This window comes from Podarcis liolepis, assembly GCF_965112155.1.
Source record: "Podarcis liolepis genome assembly, chromosome: 7".
In the NCBI taxonomy this organism is placed as follows: domain Eukaryota; kingdom Metazoa; phylum Chordata; class Lepidosauria; order Squamata; family Lacertidae; genus Podarcis; species Podarcis liolepis.
This window is the reverse complement of record NC_139561.1, coordinates 77607504-77623233: the sequence shown is the minus strand read 5'-3', so window position 1 is coordinate 77623233 and position 15730 is coordinate 77607504. Positions and strand designations below refer to the sequence as shown.

General features: G+C 47.0%; 3 protein-coding genes across 6 annotated transcripts in view; 2 read left to right on the top strand and 1 right to left on the bottom strand.

The window, feature by feature from the left end:
- LOC310711154 (uncharacterized protein) overlaps positions 1-15730 on the bottom strand; it is a 116594-nt gene that overhangs the window by 49706 nt on the left and 51158 nt on the right. The window contains exon 2 of the mRNA XM_083512622.1: positions 3601-3806. The gene's annotated coding sequence lies outside the window, so the exon portion shown is untranslated. The remainder of the gene's footprint in view (positions 1-3600; positions 3807-15730) is intronic.
- The window catches only part of LOC310712404 (interferon-inducible GTPase 5-like), a 38517-nt gene that overhangs the window by 6193 nt on the left and 16594 nt on the right, over positions 1-15730 (top strand). The window lies entirely within an intron of this gene.
- The window catches only part of LOC310712397 (interferon-inducible GTPase 5-like), a 99481-nt gene continuing 92588 nt past the window's right edge, over positions 8838-15730 (top strand). The window contains exons 1-2 of one of the 3 annotated variants that reach the window (XM_083515414.1): positions 8845-9248; positions 13024-15296. In XM_083515414.1, the coding sequence (XP_083371540.1) occupies positions 13052-14293 (1242 nt within the window). In that variant the 5' untranslated portion in view covers positions 8845-9248; positions 13024-13051 and the 3' untranslated portion in view covers positions 14294-15296. Of the gene's footprint in view, positions 9249-13023; positions 15297-15730 lie in introns of those variants that run through there. The other 2 variants (XM_083515412.1, XM_083515411.1) reach the window with 2 other exon arrangements.

The window sequence follows — 15730 nt, the reverse complement described above, 5'->3', positions numbered from 1 at the left end:
ATATATGCTGCATTTGCTGTTTTTCTTTAGGAACAGGAGTTAGCTCTGTATCACAAGCCCCATGCAACATCTCTTTCAGAATTTTCTTTCCCTCATACACACTCAAACTGAAGGAGGGCATTCAGCTAGACAGGAGCCTCCACATTGGTGAAATAGAAAGTTGAGGTAATTTTAGTCTGTTTTAGTATTTTAACTCTTGCATATCTTAAAGCATGACTATAATTGTTTCTTGGTTTTATTATTTTTTCTCTTTGCAAACTGCTTTGAGGTTTTATTAGATTCAAGTGGGGTATAAGTTTTCATGAAATAAACTAATTGGTTAAATTACCGTATTTTTCACCCTATAGGACGCACTTTTTCCCCTCCAAAAATGAAGGGGAAATGTGTGTGCGTCCTATGGGGTGAATGCAGGCTTCAGGAGAGCCCCACCGCCAGCCCCACAAGCTCGGGGGACAGCGGGGAGGCTGCATGCAGCTTCGGCATCGCTCTGGGTCCCGTTCTGGGGGCTGGGGGAGGGGGAAGCCCCTCCTCCAGCCCCGTAAGCTCCCAGAGCGATGCCAAAGCTGCACTCAGCTTCGACATCGCTCTGGGTCCCGTTCTGGGGGCTGGGGGAGGGGGAAGCCCCTCCTCCAGCCCCGTAAGCTCCCAGAGCGATGCCAAAGCTGCACTCAGCTTCGACATCGCTCTGGGTCCTGTTCTGGGGGCTGGCGTCGGGGAAAGCCCGAGCTTCCCCAGCCCCGCGCCTGGGGGGGGGAATAAATTTTTTCCCTTTATTTCACCCCCCAAAATCTAGGCGCGTCCTATGGGCCGGTGCGTCCTATAGGGCGAAAAATACGGTAATCTCCTGGCCACCCTTACTAATCAGCTTTCAGTTTTCCATGAAAGTCTCATAAATGAGAAATATTGTGAATTATCTGGACCCCCCTCCTTCTTTGGCAATTACTCTGGGCTGAGTAAGGTTGTCTTCCATAAACATGGTTTTAACAGTGAGTCCGTAAATGACCATGGAGGCCACTTCTGGATCCACACGGCCTTCCGCAGTGGGGACATTGGTTTCTGGGTGGGTGTTGATCATGGTGTGGATTTGCCAAGTGTGCTTTCCTCTTAGCACGTTTCTCCCTTGCATCCTGAGTTCGAGTGTCTTCAAAGCCCATGACACCTTTGGTAAAGGCTATTCTCCAACTGGAGCGCTCGCAGGCCAGTGTTTCCCAGTAGTCAGTGTTTATACTACATTTTTTTAGATTTGCCTTGAGACATGTCATTGACACAGTAATAATGCATGAGTGGGTGGTTTATAGTGGGCCATCCAGATACCATGCCACTCTATTAATAGTTCTGCAACACTTCCCCAATGTCACTCGGTTATTATTGCCATCTGGAAGGTCACTCTTGCTCTGTAGTGTGACAAAAGTGGGCAACATACACACCCATCAACATTTGTGCTACGAAAAAGTTGCAGAAGAAGAAGAAGAAGAAGAGTTTGGATTTGATATCCCTCTTTATCACTACCCAAAGGAGTCTCAAAGCGGCTAACATTCTCCTTTCCCTTCCTCCCCCACAACAAACACTCTGTGAGGTGAGTGGGGCTGAGAGATTTCAGAGATGTGTGACTGGCCCAAGGTCACCCAGCAGCTGCATGTGGAGGAGCGGAGACGCGAACCCAGTTCCCCAGATTACGAGTCTATCGCTCTTAAACACTACACCACACTGGCTTTAGCATGAAACTATGGACCCATGCCTATTGCAAACGAAGCAGTATGACCATCCCAAAACATTTGCAGATGCAAAGGGTATTGAAAGTGGGATCATGTATAATCACTCCAGTATGAGCTCAGATATGAATTCTCAATAAAAAGGACAGCTGGAAGATCCCTACAGCCTTCCTCAAACTGATGCCTTCCAGATGTTTTGGGCTTCATTGGCCATGCTGGCTAGCTGGCCACTCTGGGCAGCTACCAACAAATATAAAGACATAATAAAACATTAAACATTTAAATAACTTCCCCATTCAAGATTGCCTTCAGGCAGCTCAGGGGTCAGATAACTCCATACCCTCCAACATTTCTCCAATGAAAATAAGGACATCCTAAGGAAAAGCGGAATATTCCGGAATCAAATCAGAAACCAGGGCGGCTTCTCTAAATCAGGGACATCCCTGGAAAATACGGATACTTGGAGGGTCTGCCTTTGCTGTTTTTGCTTCAACAAACCGACATGGCTACCGCTTTGGAAACAGCCTGCCTAAGTCCCCTAAGGCCATTTCCCTCACGTGAGGAGAGGTCAGGGCTCCATTGCCCGTGTTCTGAAGTCATTCAGTGGCTGATCCAGTTGGTTTCTGCCCATGGAATGGAGGGAGGGGCAGCGGCCATCTTGGCCTTCATCTCAGGCAACATAACGTCTTGGGTTATTCTTCCTCAGAGAATAGATGTCAGGGATTGTGAATGTGGCGGAGACAGGGGGCCAGGAGGCTGACCCAGGAAAGGGAGCCCCTGGTTTATGGGAGCCAGACCAGGGGGAGGAAGAAGAAGAAGAAGAAGAGAAGAGCTGGGGCAGGATGCGGTGGAGGAAGAAGAAACTGTCCAGCCAAGGGATGGGCCAGTTGACTCCCCGCCTTACCCTGCTCCGCCATTTCCTAGAACCAGGAGGGGCTTGAAGAGGAATGAGCAGCAGCGGCTTCCGTGCAGAAGAAGTCACCCTGTGGGAGCTGCTGTCAGTGTTTCTCTTGCCAATAAAGTGTCAACTACCAGCCATGCATCTTCCTGAGCTGCTGCAGTGGGCCATGACCATTATGTTCCAGTGTGTTTTAACCAAAAAAGCAAAAGCACATATGCAAAACCCAAGTTCACAAAATCCTTCGTAGCCCAAATAGTCTGTAGGCTCTACTATCCTCAGACTGAACGAGGAAGCGAGACTCATGTTTTAAAGGTTTAAAGAATGCCATAACAAAAAGTTCAAAATGGCTGCAAGTCCTTAACTTTATGAATCTCAAACTTTTAACTATGTTTTAAAATAATTTCCAGCCGCTGTGTTGCAGGCGACTCTCCCCGGCCACCTAACCCAGAATGTCTCCCTTTGAGAGATGACCCTCAAACCAAGGGAGAATAGAGGGGCTGCTGCATTAGTGTCAGGAAAGCATTTTTGAAGTAAAAGGGGGAGAGGAGAGTGGGCAGTGTGACAGTTTTGCTTTGTTCCGGGGGGAAATGCATGCTCGAATTCTACGATTTCTCGATTTCTAACTGTTAACTTCTGCTGTCCAGCCTCCTTTTCTGCACTCTCAGCGCTTCCCCAGTCAGCTCAACAGCCCAGAAGGGATTTGCAGGCCAAGGAGAGTTTGAAACTTTCCCTCCCCATCCCATGATTCTGATGATAATCCTTCTCCCCACAATACTGCTCTTAAGAGGAAGGTGAGGGCAGGTATGGTCTCTGCATCCTTCTATAAGGGTACAGCCACAATAGCACAGAAAAAAGAAACATTAAACATGTTTGATTTCATATTGAGTTGAAGATATGTAATTGAATAAAGTCTGGCTTCAGCTGTTAGATCCCAAAGAGTTACATCTGGATATTGGGGGTACAAGTACTCCGTTGGTTCCATAGTACCTTTTGTTACATCGACCGCAGCTGCACCACCCTCATCATCTGCCATATTTCGCAGGGCATTGACCAGGGATGATTTGCCGACACCTGAGTCCCCTATGATGGCGATATCAAGGGTACGTTTGCCAGATGGCTGATTCATTTGAGCTAATGTGCCTTGTTTGCTGCTCTTACAAGCCATGGCTGCTCTTCTGTGAGATTTATCACACCTAAACAAGAACAGAAATATTGCAGCAGTTAATGCCTTCTGCATCTAACTCCTCTTTTAAAACAGCTGCATCGGTTGCCAGTTCATTTCCAGGCCCTACTCACATTAATGTTTAACTCCATTCAGCATTCCAAGGAAACCATGTTCTGGGTTAGCACTGGAACCCCAGGAATCTCTTACCAAACAGAAATTGGGGTTCAGGCAACATTATAGTTATTACAACGTCTTAAGTAAACAGCTTTAACAAATGTTCTTGAAATTCCTGTACAGCTTCATCTGCCTCTCAGTTTTCCTGCCTAAACCCCCTGAAATGGCTACAATGATTTGATGAGAAGCTGTCAAACAAATCGGCTCCCGAATGCTGCAAACCCGGAAGTAAGTGTTCCGGCTTGCGAACGTTTTTCAGAAGCCGAACATCCAACATGGCTTCTGCTTGAGTGTAGGAGGCTCCTGCAGCCAATCAGATGCCACGCCTTGGTTTTTGAATGGTTTCGGGAGTCGAACACACACCCGGAATGGATTAAGTTCAAGAACCAAGGTTCCACTCCCTGTATATTTGATTGTTGTCCTTTCAAGCAACCGTTCACTGCTGAATACATAGCAGGAATGGTTGAAAGATGGGAAAGTGAGCAAAGAAAGAAACAGTCAGAATAAATGGGGGGGGGGACTCCTTTTAGAGCTGAAAGGCAGCATAGAAATATTATTCCTTGATGGCTTCCTTGTCGACTTTTGCATTGTTATATTGATAGGCTGCATCAAGTGGAAGGGCTTTAAAGCTGTGGGGGTTTAGGGCGTCTTAGAGGAAATAGTTTCTTTTCCAGAAAAGTTCTAACATTCTGCAGGGTGCAGAGCGACGTTAGAGCAAGAAGCTGGCTTTGCAGACCGGGCAGGCAGGCAGGACACCAAACTCCCCACAGAGTGTTCTTAGATGGACAGCAAAGCCTTTGTCTCATCCGCCATCCTTAACCTGAGAAGGAGATGATGCAAGGGATCAGGGCACTGCTACACCTCAGGGTTTCTACAGCCATACGCAGAGAGGCTCGCCTTCCATTCCCCCAGCTTCTCCTCCAGCTTCCTGCAGCCTGGGGAGCTGTTGCTCTTCCCCACCCCCTGCAGACCGGGCAGGCAGGAAGCAGCTGGATCTGCAAAGCCAGCTGAGAAGCGGCTGCAGCAGCATCTTTTCCTATCCAGCCCACAGTGCCAGTAGTGGCAATTTTAATCTGAGTGTATTGTACACAGTGTGTACACATTGTATTGCGATAAGAGTTCAGAAACTGTTTCCACTAGTAAAACTCCCAGTGGCAGAATTCGCCTGTCACTATGGGGCATTTGGACTCTGAGATATGATAGCCATCTTCAGATATCTCAAGGGCTGCCATATGGAGGGCGGTGCAAGCTTCCTTTCTCCTGCTCCAGATGGTCAGGCCTGGACAAACAGCTTCAAGCTACAAATGATTTACAATAAGGAGTACCTATAGCGACTCATTTAGCTTTTGTTTTCTCAGAAAGCACCTGTTTGAGCAGAGCTGTGTGCTGGGCAGGGGAGGGGGAGAGGAAAACTTGTAAACAGCATCTAATTTCTGCTACAGTATAATAAAAGCCCAAAGCTACTTTCCCCTTCCAAGGTTATGCAGGATAAAAAGTTGCAAATAATCAGCAGCAGAGCATTTAGTAAGAAACACGTGCCTGTACCAGTTTATTAGGCTTTTGTCAGAGATAAGCTCAAAGTACCTTGGTGATTTTAAACTGCATGGGGGTTTTCAGTCTCTGTTCGGGGTCTACCATCAGAAGTATGTATGTCATTCCAAGATCAAAACCAGTGATACACGGCCAACACTGCTGATCTTCAGCTACAACAAGGCACAGCCTATCTGTGAGTTCATGGACATTGCCAGTTCATGGACCTTGACAGTGAAACCTGACAGGTCTGAGCATATGAACCCATATAACATCCCTTATGATGCCTTTCCATTCTCAGAGGAGGTCGACCAAGATGATCAAAGCTCTGGAAACCAAGCCTTATGAGGAACCTTTGAAGGAGCTAGATTGAGAGGAGATACGATAGCCATCTTCAAATATCTCAAGGGTTGTCATACGGAAGAAGGAATAAGCTTGTTTTCTTCTTCTCCAAAGGGTAGGGCCTGAACTATTACAAGATTCAAATTACAAGACTGAACATGAGGAAGAAATTGTTTTTTAGAAAAGTTATAACATTCTGCAGGGTGCAGAGCGGGTTTAGAGCCTGCACGACACGCTGGCTTTGCAAATCAGGCAGGCAGGAAGGACACCAAACTCTCCTCAGAGTGATCCTGACCTAGACTGACAGCAAAGCCTGTGTCTTATCTGACATCCTCAGCCTTAGGGGACATCATGCAGGGCCCTCAGGCATTATCCCTTCAAGGGTTTCTACAGCCTCACACAGGGAGACTCAGCTTCCCTTCCCCCAGATGGTCCTCCAGTTTCCTGCAGCCTTGGGAGCTGGAGCTCTATCCACACACATCCCCCAACACAGTTTCCTTGCAGACCAGGCAGGCAAGTAGCATCTGCATCTGCATCTGCAAAGCCAACAGAGAAATGTCTGCAGTGGGAATCTCTTGTCCCACGCTCTGAATGCCAGCAGTGGCAATTTTAATCTGAAATCTTTTGACACCCTGTACTGCAGTAAGAGTTCAGAAACGATTGGCGCTAATAAAATTCCCTATGGCAGAATGCTGCTAACACTATGGGTCTTTCGGACTCTGAGATATGATAAAAAAATAAATAAACTGGTGCAATCATGTATTGCTCAGCAACAGAGCAATAAATCCTCTTGCTGTTTATTTATTTACCCCGCTTAATCTTGGAAAGGGGAAAGTAGTCGTGGCTTTTTGTTATCTTGGAGCATAAATTACACCCCCGCTTGAGCAGCACACAGCTCTGCTCAAACAGGTGATTTCTGAGAAAACGAAACTTAAATGTGGTCGCCCTAAGATGAACCCAACGCACTTATCACATGTCTATTTTGGTACTAAGGCAGGATGGGAAGCCCCCCAGAGCCATCTCTGAGGGTGGACCATCCTATTAGGTCCCCCACCTCTGCAGGGGGGAAAAGGTACTGAAGGTATAAATCTCAACAGGAAGTGATCTGACCATGACAAGGGACTGATGTCAGAATGCCCCACTTTGAGATCACGCTCTTCTTGCCCAGTTGAGAAAACAAGGTCCAGAGTGTGGCCTGCCACATGGGTTGGGCTGTTGACATGTTGGGACAGCCCCATGGTTGTCATGGCAGCTATGAGGTCCTAAGCCACCCCAGAGCTGGTCACCTTGGCATGGATGCTGAAGTCCCCCCAAACCAGCAGTCTATGACTCCTCAACCCCCCCTCTGAGAAGCTCTTTTGGCTCAGGCAAGGAGACTGCTGGGCAATGAGACAGGTAGTAAGGATATCAAACGCCATTAAGACTGTATGTTTTAAAACAATTTCTAGCCCCTGTGGAAACTTGTGTGTGCAGGCAACTCCTGGCCACCTAACCCAGAATGTCTCACTTTGAGAGATGACCCTTTCAGCATCCTCAGCTAGATTATTCAGGAAGCTCGACAGCATCCAGTAAGTGATGGCAAAAGACACCCCTGCCGCTACCAAGCTTCTAACTAGCGAAGGCGGGAATAATTCTTTTGCATAATCGGTTATTTTCTTTATAACCAGATCCCTGGTCATTTCTTTCCTCTGAGGATACTTAATCACAGCCTTCAGTTCTTCAACAGGCTTCCTGGCCAATCTGGCCAGCCTAGCTAAGGAGCCATCATCCAGCTCAAATCTCTTGTAGAAGGCAACCAGGGACCCAAGCAAGAGGGCAACATCACAAGCCAGAGGAAGGCCTGGAATGGGAATCTCATTGATGCCAGCAGATGCCAGAGATATTTTCCACAGGTGGCTCTTCAGCACATATTTCTTCTTTTCTATGACCTCAGATGAAAAGTTGGGAAGGCTGAGCAGGAATGCAAGTTTCTTCAGGCAGGGCAGAGCTTTCTCCAAGGTCTCCACCAGTCGGGGGAAGTCATACTTGCCAAGGTCCCAGGAAGAGATCAAAAGGACTTGAGGGATGGTGTTCCTGAAGCACTTCCTAAGCTGCTTCTTGAAGTCATCCCTCATCTTTTCAAGGACTTCCTCTTCATTGAAGGTATTTGGGTAAGACCTTTCCATGATGATTTTCCATTCTCAGAATTTTCTGCAATGCAAATGGGTCATGTGACAAATGATGTGCAGGAGGCCCACAGTAGACAAGTTAGTGTTGAAAGGGCTCCCTTAGCAGAACAGTGTGTCCCTGCACATGCTAACGCCATCCTTTCACTGCCCCCCCCCATATCTATTTTAATGCAAATAACAGGATAGGTCTAGAGAGGGTTGGAGGAAATAACTTGACACGCTTCAGATAGGAGGCAGAACCTTGTTGTCATTGCATTGCCCAGTGCACATCTGATGTACTGCAGATGCACGTCTGGTTGTGCAACCATGGATGTCACATGCCCTGATCAGCCGAATTCTCCTCATAGCACTGCTCTGCTCCCCCAGCTTGCCATTTACACCCCAGCCTATGGATTTTATCCAACATTACTCAAGCTCAGAGCACACCGGCTGAAATGAATGCACCTGATTAAGTAGAGCCAGTGTGGTGTAGTGGTTGAGAGCGGTAGTCTTGTAATCTGGGGAACCAGGTTCGCGTCTCCGCTCCTCCACATGCAGCTGCTGGGTGACCTTGGGCTAGTCACACTTCTTTGAAGTCTCTCAGCCCCACTCACCTCACAGAGTGTTTGTTGTGGGGGAGGAAGGGAAAGGAGAATGTTGGCTTTGAGACTCCTTAAAGGGAGTAAAAGGCGGGATATCAAATCCAAACTACTACTACTACTACTACTCTTCTTCTTCTTCTTCTTCTTCTTCTTCTTCTTCTTCTTCTTCTTCTTCTTCTTCTTCTTCTTCTTCTTGAAGGTTAAAAAAACTGGGAAATTTGTAGCTCCTTTGCAAATATTCTACACTGCAGTAGCAGTAAGGCCAGGCTCTGGGTAGTCCTCTTTCATCAATGCCAGGCGGCTTAAGTGCCGACAACTCAGGTGCTGCTGAGACTGGCACAGAGGCAACAACAGCAGAGGTAAAGGATTACTTCTATGGGATGCTTCCACAGGTGATCCTATGGGACTTTCCAGAAAAGGCAGCATCCCCGCTGGCAAACGGGCTGCTTGGACTCTGGCCAGGAATGCGGCTTCGGCTAGTTGTTGCGATCTTATCTCATCCTTGCTGGTTACCTTTGCTTTCTTTTTTGCTTTTAGTGATGTGAAGATCAGGAGGAAGAGGGTATAAAAGAGAGCACACAATGAGAGAAGGTAAGAGAAAAGCACGAGAAACCTCGAAGCAAATCCTCCGAGAAGACGACTGAGCTTGGCTGCAAAAAATCGATCCAGCAGCAGGTAAGGAGTTGAACTTTTCTCATGATTTCTGGTTTGTGTGTGTGTGTGTTTTTAGCTTGTTTGCCTTAAAGGAGACTCTGAGCTTCTTGCTTGGCAGAACGATTGTTGTTGCTGGGTGTGTTTTTTTACCTTTTACTTTTTTATTTTTACCTTTTTCCTTTTTTCCTTTTTATTGTTATTACATTAATTCTATTATAGATATTGTGATATTATATTATATTATTATATTATCATATCATATTATATCCAGTTTTTTCTTTAAAAATGTTTAGGGGTACTCTCATTTGACCATCCAAAACCACCTTTTTATAGTTCAAGTCGGGGGAAATAAATACAATAAATCGACAGAAGTGCAAAGAACATGCATTACCTCATATTACACAGCTGACAGCTCACAGTAACTTCCACATTGGCATGAGGTTGTGTGCACTAACATCTTCCTGATTCCTTTCTGGGAAAGAAAGGAAGCCGCCATTAGAGGTGGTAACAACAAAATGTTTAGGGGTATGTGTACCCCTGCGTCCCACCCCCCTAAAAAAGGACTGATCATATCGTATTGTAAACAATTATATTATTACCAGCAATGATGTTCTAGAAGGCTGCCCTTCTTCTCCGCGGCAAAGGGAATAAATAGCATGCCACAAGTAGCTAGTCCTACTTTTAGAGTTTTAAGTAACTGCCCTGAAGCCAATGCAAGCCGTCTCTCTTTCGCGTGTTAATTCAATATATCCCTCTGCAAAGCCCCCCCCCCCTTTGATGGGTATTATTCCTGAAAGAAAGCAGCAGGACCACGGCTGTGCCCCAGCACTTGCTGACGTGCAAAAATGGTATCTGTGAGCTACTTCTGATTAGAGAAACTGCATGACAAGGGTTCAAGGCAGGGCAGAAGATGCTGAAGGTTCTCTCGGTTCTGGGTTGGTGCTGCCTGATGAGCCTGGATAGCTCAGTGGGTTAGACCGTGGTGCTGATAACACCAAGGTTGCAGGTTTGATCCCTGTATGGACCAGCTGCATATTCCTGCATTGCAGGGGTTGGACTAGATGATCCTCAGGGTCCCTTCCAACTCTACAGTGCTATGTTTCTACGACTTTAACAAGACGCTCTTTTGGGGCTTTCCGTATCCTTCTATGACTGTGGTATGAAATATGAAACTTCCCTTCTCCATGCACCTTAGTCCTGCTGCAAAATCACCTTCCCATATCAATTAAAACAGACAGACAGACAGACAGACAGACAGACAGACAGACAGACAGATGAACAAACAAAACTCCACTGATAACACCCCACACTTAAGTATCATGCAGTTAGGTCCTCGGATGTCTTTAATTCTAAAAAGGATTTTATGCTCTTTTTTCTTTTAGTTGTATTTCATTTATTTATTCATTATATTTATATAGCTTTCAGGACAAGATAATGTTGCTGATAATGGGTTGTTTTCAACTAACATTTACTCAGAGTAAATCTATTAAAATCAATGGACCTTAGGCATGGTTATTAATTTCATTGAGTCATTGCTGAATAAAAGTTAGTTGACAAGAACCCAATGTGGATATTTTCCCCAGTATTAATGACCTTTAAGAATATTTCTGGGCTCTTTCTGCATCACTTATTTCGACCCTCTGACTCCTTTTTTTTACCTCCCCCTTGATGACATTTCTAAAAATATTCTTTTTTTTACTGGTGACTTTTGTAAAAGTGGCAGGACAAGACTTGGCCAGAATATATGAGGGATATGCACAGTGCATTGACTTATTTATTTATGAAGTGTTTTATCCAAAGTTTTAGCCAAAAAGGGAATCTTTAGAGGGGTGTAAATGCTTCCTTTAGACACATCTCTAGAGGAATGAATAATTTGAGTTCAAAAAAGACCCACATCCCACACAAACTTGTTTTAAGGGTTATGTGTGAATGCATGCACATAGAGATTTCTGAGAGATTGACAACAGGGACAATTCTTCACTTTATTGAAATACTACCAACTGCTGCTCAAACAACCCACTGGTCTTAGAGATATGTCCTATGTAAATTGATTTCCCCCCCATAAACCATGGATTGTAAATATGTCCAGAAATGTGTGTTGAAGGCTTTCATTTACCATATTTTTCGCCCCATAAGACACACTTTTTCCCCTCCAAAAATGAAGGGGAAATCGGGGTGCGTCTTATGGGGCAAATGCCTGCAAGCCTCGCGCGCCCGGCAGGAGGTCCCACCGGGTGCGCGAGGCTTGGGGTGGCAGCCTGTCGCCCGAAGCACGGGGAGCCCTCGGGAGGGCTCCCCCTGCTTCGGGCGAGTGTCTGCAAGCCTCGCGCACCCGGCAGGAGGTCCCACCGGGTGCGCGAGGCTTGGGGTGGCAGCCTGTCGCCCGAAGCACGGGGAGCCCTCGGGAGGGCTCCCCCTGCTTCGGGCGAGTGTCTGCAAGCCTCGCGCACCCGGCAGGAGGTCCCACCGGGTGCGCGAGGCTTGGGGCGGCAGCCTGTCGCCCGAAGCACGGGGAGCCCTCGGGAGGGCTCCCCCTGCTTCGGGCGAGTGTCTGCAAGCCTCGCGCACCCGGCAGGAGGTCCCACCGGGTGCGCGAGGCTTGGGGCGGCAGCCTGTCGCCCGAAGCACGGGGAGCCCTCGGGAGGGCTCCCCCTGCTTCGGGCGAGTGTCTGCAAGCCTCGCGCACCCGGCAGGAGGTCCCACCGGGTGCGCAAGGCTTGGGGCGGCAGCCTGTGCTTCGGGCTCCCCGTGCTTCGGACTGCTTGCGCGCACGCAGAAGCTTGGGGCGCGCTGAGCTCGGCACGCCCCAAGCTCCTGGTGTAGCGCAGCCAGTGGCGTAGTGTGGGGGGGTCCAAGGGGGGCCGGCCGCACCGGGCGCAATATCTGGGGGGGCGCGCTCGCTGTCTCCGGAGTCGCCGAAGAGCCTCGGGCGCAGGCTGTAGTAGAGCCCCATGTCTCGTGAAACCGACGAGCTGTGTGCGCGCCCGGGCTGAAGGCGTCCGGCAAGCAGCGGCTCTCAGCCCCGCGCGTCAGAGCCGCGGAGGACGCGCCAGGCAGCCCCTCCTCACAGCCCCACCTCCACTGCTGCTGCTGCAGCTGCTGGGCCATGTAGCATTTTACTCGCCTCTCTGCCCCCCTCCTCCTCCGGGCAAGCGGCGTGGTTTGGGCGGCAGCGCCAGCGGCAACTCGCCTCAGATCGGCAGGTTAGGGGTTAGGGTGGGCGCAAATTACTTGCCTTGCCCCGGGTTAGGGGGCGCAAATTGCTTGCCTTGCCCTGGGTGCTGACAACTCACGCTACGCCGCTGAGCGCAGCGATCCGCTAGCCCTGGGAGAGCCCCGCGGCTCTCCCAGAGCTAGCGGACTGCTTGCGCGCACGCAGAAGCTTGGGGCGCGCTGAGCTCAGCACGCCCCAAGCTCCTGGTGTAGCGCAGCGATCCGCTAGCCCTGGGAGAGCCACGCGGCTCTCCCAAGGCTAGCGGACTGCTTGCGCGCACGCAGAAGCTTGGGGCGCGCTGAGCTCAGCACGCCCCAAGCTCCTGGTGTAGCACAGCGATCCGCTAGCCCTGGGAGAGGCGCCCGGCTCTCCCACGCTAGCGGAGACCTTGCCGGCACGCAGAAGCTTGGGGCGTGCTGAGCTCAGCGCGCCCCAAGCTCCTGGTGTAGCGCAGCGCACCTGGGGGGAAAATATTTTTTTCCCCTTTATTTCCCCCCAAAAAAACTAGGTGCGTCTTATGGACAGGTGCGTCTTATGGGGCGAAAAATACGGTAACTATTGTAGTTTTCTTTTCTTTCACAGATAAACTGAGCCACAAGGAATCACTGTCATGGATACTGCCGTAACAACAGTAACAACAGAAACCATAAAAATAGACCTTGATCAAGTGAAGTCTGCTTTCAAGAGTAAAACATTTGAAGCTGTTTCAGCTGAAGCTAAAGAGCAGTCAAATTTATTAAATAATGCCACGTTGGAAATTGCCATCACAGGAAGATCTGGTACCGGGAAATCATCTTTTGTCAATGCCCTGCGGGGAATGAAAGATGATGAAAAGGGTGCAGCTCCGACTGGGATGACAGAAACAACAATGGTGCCACAAGAATATACACACCCTGCATTCCCCAAAGTCAAAATTTGGGATCTACCAGGACTTGGAAAAAATGAATTTAATGCAGAGGAATACCTAAAGAAGGTCAATTTCAGCAAGTATGATTTTTTCATCATCATCGCCTCAGATCGCTTCACTATACATGAAACCAGTTTGGCTCTTGAGATCCGTAAAAATAAGAAGAAATTCTACTATGTGCGCAGCAAAGTGGATATCGATATAGAAAACTACAGGCGGTCAAAACGCATCAATGTGGACGACATCCATGAGATGATGCAGTCTGAGAAGAAGACTCTTGACATTATATGGAAAGATAGCTATGATAACTTGAAGGCATTAGGTGAGTCTTCTCCAAGGGTCTTTCTAATATCGAATTGGGATTTCAGCAAGTATGATTTCCCCCTGCTTCAAGAGACCTTTGAAAAGGAACAGGATGAAATCAAGAGAGATGTTTTAATTATGTCTCTTCCAATTTTAACAAAAGATAGCATTAAAAAGAAAAAGGCTGCTATGGAGAGCCTGATATGGAAAAAAGCCATGGTGAGTTGTTCTGTTGGGTTGATTCCTCTCCCATTCCTCGCGCTTGGTTGTGACATTGCCATCGTGGCTGTGACCATGAGGGATATCTGCAAAGTTTTTGGCTTGGATGAAGATTCCCTCAATATACTAGCAAATCGTGTGGGGAAACCTGTTGAGGAGTTGAAATCTGTTATTGAACATACCCCAAGCACCAGTATGATCACAACAGAATTTGTCATGGATATCTTGAAGAGGTCAGCAATGTGGGGAACAATCAGAGTGGTAGAGCTGGTTCTGGATTTCATACCTGTGTTGGGGTCTCTCTATGGTGGGGGCAGTTCTTTTGCTACCACATTCTACTTGCTGAAGAATTTCCTGGAAAACGCTGTGAAAGATGCAGAGAAAGTTCTGGCAAAGGCTGCTGAGCCCAAGAGACGCAAGTAAACAGCCAATACATCTACCTGGGAAGAGACATCCAGGTACAACATGCATAATCTCATCTTTCTACCATAGCATCAATCTATTGCTTTCTTCACAAGTTCTACTTCCGGTCTTGCAACATGGCATCCTAGCATGCTCCCTTTATTACTCTTCAGCTCAGCACTTGTAGGGTTGCCATATTTCAAAAAGTGAAAATCTAGAGACAATAGTTGTTGAGCTTTTCGCTTATGGGGGGGGGGCAAAGTTATAGAGATGGGGAGGGCAAAGTTGATGAGCTTTTTTTGGCAAAATCTCCCCAAAACAAAAGAAGTTCTTGAGCTATTTTAAAGGAAATCTAACCCAAAAAATCAACACTTCTGACATTTCGCAAACATTTTTACCAATTTTCAAGAATTCTGCCTGGACACTACTTCCAACGGATGAATCCCACACATATGGCAGTCCTATTGTAACAACGCTTAATTAGTAGCCTGCCTGGACAATTTTTAACCAGTTTAGAGGTTTCTTATATCCTACCTGTCTGTGTTAAAATGACAGATGTCTCCTCCTCCGACATGCAGCAAATCTGCAGCAGCAAAACATAAAGAATGGAGAAAAGAAGAGAAGAGAAATGGCTTCAGAGAGTTCTATTGCTGATACGCCTAAGTAAATTGTGATGCAGAATTAATATCTCAGGGATAAATTATCAAAGTTGAATCTTAAAATTACAGCCCTGGATCAAAAAGTTACTGATCTTAATGAGGAGATATCAAAATCTGAAGCAGTCAAATTAAACAAGATCTAACACAGATATCTTCTTGGGTGGGATCCTGCGAGACATGCTTATCCATGCAAAAATATACTACATTATATAGTTTTGTAGCCTTTAGTATATTTTGTGGTTATTTTGTTATTGCTGCTTTTAAAAATGTTTTAATGTATTCTCCTCCTCCTTTGATTTCTATTATTTCCTTTCACCTTATTGACTTAATCTCAATGAAATAATAAATATTAAAATTATGAGAAATGTTTTTTTTTCCTGAATCCTCCCTACTGCAATGATTTCCCCAACTGTTCTAATTTTTATTCTAAAAAATCATTTAATCCAGGCATGGGAAAGCTGTAGGCAACGGTCCAAATTTAGGTGTCCTAACCTGAACCACAAGCCTGTTTTCTCTCAGCCTCCTTATTGTACTGATTAATCTTTTCTTTACTTCACCAGCTGGGTGGCTGGGTAGGGGAAGCCTGAGCCTTTGGGGAGGGTTTTTCCTCGGGAAGTAAGCATACACATACCCACAAATTTCCTTGTATTTTAGGATGCTATGAAACAGAGAAAGACTGGTTCATCTTCAACATAGTTGGAGGAGAGGGAGTTTTGGGTGTCCTCCTGCCACAAATAACTCCAGATCGGTGCTTCTTATTCTTTCTTTGTTTTTGTTTTGTTTTTGAGGGATATGTGCT